The following is a 6,876-nucleotide window of genomic DNA, read 5'->3' on the forward strand; positions in this document are numbered from 1 at the left end:
CCCCCCCACCCCCCCCCACCCCCCCAGTTCCCCAAGGTCCACCCAGGGATTGAGGCCAAGACACCTCTCCATCTGGACCGACCGCCAGGCCCGCTGAGCTCCAGACCAGAGAGGGACAGAGCCCCGAGGGCCGCCAGAAGCAGTACCAGCAGCCTACACACCCGAGGGCCACCAGGACCCCCACAAACCGCAGTCAGCCCGCTACCAGATGAAGCCAAACCCCACCAGGACGACCCGGCCAAGAGCGCCCGCCCAACCGCCGACAGTGCCAGGAAGCTCCGGGAGCGAGCCCCCACCACAAGAAAGGGGCCAGCCAGTCGGCCATGCACGGTCCCGGGCCGCCCCCAAGGACATCCGCCCCGTCCCCACCCCAGAAGAAATACTACACCCACCCCTCATTCGGACATCTCTCAAAACACATAGCACACTAGACACCTAGGCTGGGTCAAACTACCCCCTCTTAGGGTCCACTGGTCACGCCCCCAAACACCCAACCCCCCCAGCCCATGAACCCACAACTCACCAGCGAGCCGAAGGCCCCCGCCCAGAACCGGGCACCAGAGCGCAAGCCGGCCCAGAGCCCGACAACCCGCCCGCCAGAGCCCAAGATCCCCGATCCCCACAGGCCCAAGTCCGGGGGCGACAAGACCCCAGAACCCCAAGCCCCCGCGCCCACCTCGAACCCACACCAGCACAGCCAGGCTACCAGATCGGTGACCCACGACCGCCGCCACTCACGCATGCTCTCTAACTCACTCATTCTAACTCTCACTCGCTCGCTCACTCACTCACTCACTCTCTAACTGGGTAGTTAGAGGATTTAAGCTTTAATATAGTGTGTATTTTTGAACTGAATTGAACTGAATTTATGATAATCACTAAACAATTAAGGGTTTAAACAGGCATTTATTCACTTTTTATCTTTTGGATTTTTCTGAACATTTGGTAAAACATTATGATCCATTTTGAAACAAAAGCAGCTTGTGTGAGCAAAGTAAATTCATAAATATTTGCAACTACCGTACATTAAAATCCATGACGCTTGTTTTATTTTCTTGTTACTTTGCTCACAAATATTTATTCCTTTTTGCTGTTTTACCTGCATTAAGACACGTTAAAATCTCCAAGCAGAACATTTCAGAACGCGAAAGTAGGCGTCAAAGATTTATGTACCAACACAATTTCTTCCGTCATTTGGTGAACCATGTCAGAGTAAAGGATCGCACCATCAGCCTCAGCTGCGCTGATGTCTCACATCGTTATCCGTTTTGTTTTGCAGCGACAGGTTTCGATGGAGAGCAGGCTCTTGGTGTTCAGCTGCTGCAGTTCAGTCGCAGAAAGAAGCAACTCATCAATGGAGAACCCCTCCCACTCTCTCCCCGATCATACCTCTCCTGGCTGGGATTCACGGCCGAAGGTCTGAAGCATATATTATATATGTATATATTTTTTAAATTTAATTTAATTATTTATTTATTTGTTTATTTTTTTGAATGCTCGTGATTCTAAAGCGGTTGTTGTTTTTCAGGGACGCCCTGCTATGTGGATTCAGATGGCGTGGTACGGATGCTGAACCGCTCCCTGGGAAACACGTGGACACCAGTTTGTAACACCAGGGAAACCTGTAAGAGCAAATCGGATCATTACTGGGTGGTCGGAGTGCACGAAAACCCTCAGCAGCTCAGGTGAGCTCAGTGCACGCTACACTTTGAGTCTTTAGAGTGGAGGGATGCTAATTTTTAACAGGTGAAAATACAAGGCGTGAAAATAATTGTTTAAGAACAGATTGAGGCATTGATGTTATGTTTTATTGCTTCTTTTGTTTGTATCACTTAAAAGCTCACAAACAACAAATGAGAATCAAATTTTCAACAGAGTTTCAGTTTTTGTTTAATATATTTATTATCTACTCATTAAACCAACATAATCCAGATTTTGATGGTATTTTTATTCATTTCCCCTTATCCTTGAATCCTGTCCCTTCCTGTCCTGTCAGGTGTATACCTTGCAAAGGCTCCAGGTATCCCCCCACCCTGCCTCGGCCCGCCGTCGCCATTCTTCCCTTTAAACTCCCTCTGTGTCAGACCAGCACAGAAAAAGGCCAAATGGAGGTAAGGAAATGGAGGTGGAGTTGCAACACGTTAAATTTCTCGTTGAACTTCTGTTGAAGATTGTTCTGCATACTGTAGATTAAAATGTTCTGTCACTGTGCTTTCTGCCATCTTTTGTTGTCTTCCAGGAACAGTACTGGCGTTCAGTCCTCTTCCACAACCACTACAACTTCCTGTCTTCCAACGGCTACGAGATCAACGAAGATGCTCAGAATGAGTCCCAGAAGGAGCAGCAAGAGCTGCTCATGAAGATGTTCGCTGTAAGTACGAACACTGTGTTCACACGTCGGCAGTGGGCGGTGAACGCTGGAACATAAATTGTTACACTGAAAACTGTCTCAAGTGTGTTTCTGTGTAAATTCTCCATATGAGGAAAAATGATGTCATTAAGAGGTTAAAATAGATTTTTTTAGGTTCTTCTTTCCTTGTCTACATGGAAACAGTTCTTCTGAAGCCACTTTATTTATTTTGTTGTTTCTAATAATATCCTCCTAAACGCAGTTGTGTTTCTAGCAATGTTTTCATCCGCACACAAACATCAAAAACATTGAAAACGCTGTCGTAAATGATGCCTTGAGAATACACCAAAAGCTTTCAGCGTGCACATAAGCTGTGTGCGACATAAATACAAGAAGAGAACGCCCTCATTTCATAGATTAGTTAGTATAGGTTAGGTTAGAGGTGGGGCTATGACATCACTGTTTTCAAAAAGTTGTGTTTTGGCTGTCTACATGAAAACGCCATGGTGGTGTTTTAAAATAGTTTGTCAATGTTTTCCTAAAATACTGTCTTTGGGCTCACACAACACAAGTTTGATGCAAACGTAAAGCTGAAACAACAGGGGGGAACCCTCAGGGCCTTCTACACCTTCAGAGAAGACCCATCAATTTAGTTCATATGAACTGTTACATTAAACATATACATATACATTTTATATAAAGTATATGTATTCGCAGTATTTTTTTTTTTTTGCAGTATTTTTTTTTTGCTCATTTCTTCCCCATTATCTGTAAACTACTTTGCAGTTGAATAAAAAACATTTTGATTCATGACAGTGATGTTATCCAATCAGATTCCTGTAAAGTTACACCTCCAGGCTGAACCATGTGTGAAGGAGTGCTCATTGGTTAAGACTTGACTGTCAGAAGAGAAGGCACAGCTCGGTCAACATCTCTGCAGGATGACTTTAATTAATAACTGACAGGACAATGAACCAGTCACAATGTTAATGTAAAGTGGGACCAAAGCACACAGAGCTACGACTTCAGGATTCCCCTGCAGGCGGTGCTGTAACAGCTGCTGAGTGTGTTCAAAGCACTTACCGGTGCCTGAGCAATGTGTGAACTTTTTTCCAGGGTGGTCTTTGCAGAGATCATGATAATATTCCGAACAGGAAGACCAGCTCCAGCAGTGGAACTGACAGAAAATAAAATGTGGTGAAAGTTGCTTTGGAGTTAACTTTTTATCAGCACTACTCATGGATGAGTTGTTGTTTTTTTTCTACTGCCATACTTGCTGCCGTACACGTCACACCGCCGTATAAGTTGCTCCAGTCCAAAAATGTCTAATAAAGTGGAAAAAACCATAAATATGTCACTTTGCCATTTCAGTCGCATCTATTATGCGTCACCGCTGACAACCTGGAAATGTGTGTTGCGTCAAAAGTTGATTGGCTGCAAATGGCAGCCACAGGAGTGTGCACAGGAGGACTTTAACAATAATTTAACAACACTAACACTTAAAAACTATTATTTGTTTGCTTAGCATTATAGTAAAGATGTGTCTCAGTTGAACATTTCCTTAATAAATGCACTTTGACTGTCAAATCAGCTGCATTTCACCGCCCAGGTGAAATGCAGCTGATTTGACGTTTGCTCCAGGAGTTCCAGAGCGAGACGAAGGTGGCTTGGTATGGCAAGACAAGTGTCTCATTAATAGCCACTTTTACACATTAATGAGACACTTGGCTTGTCATATGAGTCAAGGGCCCTCTAGTGGTAGTGTTCAATATTTTCCATGTCAGAATGAATGAAATCGTCAGCCACAAGTTGGGTTATAAATTTGGAGAGAAAACATAAATATGTCTCTTTCCTGTATAAGTCGCAGGCATGCAAATTTATGCAAAAAAACTTGCAACTTATTCAGTGAAAATTACAGTAGTCTTTTTATTTGTTTTGCTGAAAAGAACTAAATTGTGTTTTTGGAGCTGCCTGTTTTAATTTAAATATGGATAGATCATCATCAGAGCTGGATTTGTTAATGTGATGGTCCGTTCAAGGCAGCATCTCTGCAGGCTGCAGGGAAGTTCAAAGCTTTTAGACCATGGCGTGGATCACTAGCTGGACTAGTGGCCCCACTACCAAGTTCTGTCTCATAATGTCAGGAGAACACATGGTGTCTTGTTGGTGTTAAAATGTTATTTATTTAGTTGTTTAAATATGAAGGTTTTTGATGCATTCAAGTGCAACCTATAAATTTGAAAATCCACACAAACTGTAGCCGCCCCCCCCAAAAATAATTAAATACCCCATTTATGTTGTGTTTTGGTTTCAGTGCATGATAAAATCTTACAGAAACAGGACGTTCTGTGGGTTACTGCTCCGTCTGAATTCTTGAAATTACACGTACTTGAACGCAAGAGGCTCTGTGAGCCCCAGGGGCTGCTGGGTAGTCTTGAGACAGAAACTGGTGGACTTTTTTTAGGATATGTGTTCAGATGGGTCGTCCTTGTTCTGTTTAGTGTTGGCATTTATGTTCAGGTTGTTGTGAGTGAGTGTAACTACAAGGAAACCATACGTCAGATGTTGTTCCTGATGTATGAAGAGAAGGAAAGCACTTCCTGTTTAGTGTCTAAACCAGGAAACTGTAAGTAGAGTGATGTGATCAGAACTGGACTGTAGGGTCTTCAGAGTTCGAGTTTAGCAGGTTACAAACAATATATTATCCAAGCTGAAGGCCCAGCTCTTCTAGTCATGGTTCACTTCTTTAAACTTGAGTATGACCACATGTCTCTGAGGACAGACCCTCGGTCCTCTCTTCTGTTTTCTGCTAAACTTACCTTAAAGAAGAGAAATAAAAGGCAAGATTTATATAGCTAGATCCTTGCTGTGCAACTTTAATGCATCATTTAGTTTATTTATTTTGTTGGAACAGCTGAGGCTGAGCGGTTGAACGTTTGTCCTCCAGTGAGTGTTGGAGGTTCAATTCCTCCAGTCAACAGTCACATGCTGAAGTGTCCCTGGGCAAGACACTGAACCTGTCATTTCCTCTGATGTGTGTCCCATCAGTGTATGAATGTGCTCTAAAGCTGTGGTTGGTCCCTACAGATTCAGATGATCTTTGTACAGACCTGGTAGAGTGCAGTGTGAGTGTATGGAGGTAAATGAAAGCACAGATTGTGCTGTGAAGAGCTCTGAGTGTCCTGGTCGGACTGAAAGATTTAGATAACTAAATCCATTTACTGTTTTCACTGTCCAAACAATATTTCCACCTCCAACTGTTCCAAGCTGCAAATTACCCAAAGATTTGCATTTAGCTTTTAAAACAGACTAAATAAATAATAAAAACCTGTGTCAGTTATTTCAGTACGATCGACATGATTCGTCTTAGTATTTCTTTTAAAACGCAGCCGTATCGAGTCCAAAGCTCCGACTCTGTACAGAGTGCCCTCCACCTCTCCTGAAACGTTGCCCTGTTGTGTCTGCAGCTGTCCTGTAAACTGGACAGAGAGTTTCGCTGCGTGGAGCTGGCAGACTTGATGACTCAGAACGTGGTGACTCTGGCCATTCGCTACGCGTCCCGGTCCCGGAGGATGGCCCTGGCTCAGCGGCTCAGTGAGATCGCTCTGGAAAAGACAACCCAGCTTCAGGAAGACGAGCCGGAGGAGCAGGAGGAGGAGCCGGACTACTCCGGCATCAGACGGCCCTCTGGGTAAGTTTAAAACTCATCCCTCCTTCTTGTTGTATTTTTCTGTTTGTTTTTTTGTTAGGTTTTTTTTTTTTTTTGGGGGGGGGGTACATAAACCCAATGAAATGTATTCAAGTACCACAAAAGCAACCAGTAGGAATACATTTAGTTAGACTTGAGATCAGGCCAGAAGAGATGGAGATGATTTTATTTATCTCAGATGAACATTTGGAGTTACCCTGACCTGTTGAAGAACTTACAGTGAAGCACGGAGACGTGAGTGTCATAATATGGGGCTGCATGACTCCAGAGCCCTGAGTGATGATGGATATTGATACAGTCCTAAATGTTGGTTTTCCTGCGGGATCAAGAAAGTTTTATCTAGGGACGCACGATATTGGATTTTGGGCCGATATGCTGATATGATAAAACTTATTTGGCCGATAACCGATACCGATTTTTATTTACTTACTTATTTTTTCCCTAGACCTACTTACAGAGACTACATATCTTTCTCTGCTGTGGAATTAAAATACTATATGCTGCTTGGTCTTTGTCAGTTTGGCTGCTACCAAATGCAGATGAGAAAAAGGAGCTGAAAATGATGCAACACTTCAACTTGGATTATGTTTAATGTCAAATTTATTCATGACATTTACTCTCTAACACTCGAACAGTACACATCTGTAAATTTTCACAAATCTAAACTCAACAGCGCGCGTGATGTCATACTGTTGTGCTGGTGCTGCAGGCATCCTTGTCACTGGGTTGTCATACAAAAACAGAAGCCTTTTATATCTGTGAGTTATTTGGATGGAATGGCCGATGTCCGATATTGAACTTTAACACTAATATCGGC

The 6,876-nt window shown here is 43.5% G+C and overlaps 1 protein-coding gene across 1 annotated transcript in view; it reads left to right on the forward strand.

The window, feature by feature from the left end:
* wdhd1 (WD repeat and HMG-box DNA binding protein 1) overlaps positions 1–6,876 on the forward strand; it is a 59,079-nt gene that overhangs the window by 26,554 nt on the left and 25,649 nt on the right. The window contains 5 exon segments of the mRNA XM_037697707.1: positions 1,280–1,417; positions 1,529–1,685; positions 1,997–2,111; positions 2,240–2,371; positions 5,818–6,041. Coding sequence (XP_037553635.1) covers positions 1,280–1,417; positions 1,529–1,685; positions 1,997–2,111; positions 2,240–2,371; positions 5,818–6,041 — 766 coding nt within the window.

The sequence above is a fragment of the Nematolebias whitei genome, chromosome 2, assembly GCF_014905685.2.
Source record: "Nematolebias whitei isolate Nwh7 chromosome 2, NemWhi1, whole genome shotgun sequence".
In the NCBI taxonomy this organism is placed as follows: Eukaryota; Metazoa; Chordata; class Actinopteri; order Cyprinodontiformes; family Rivulidae; genus Nematolebias; species Nematolebias whitei.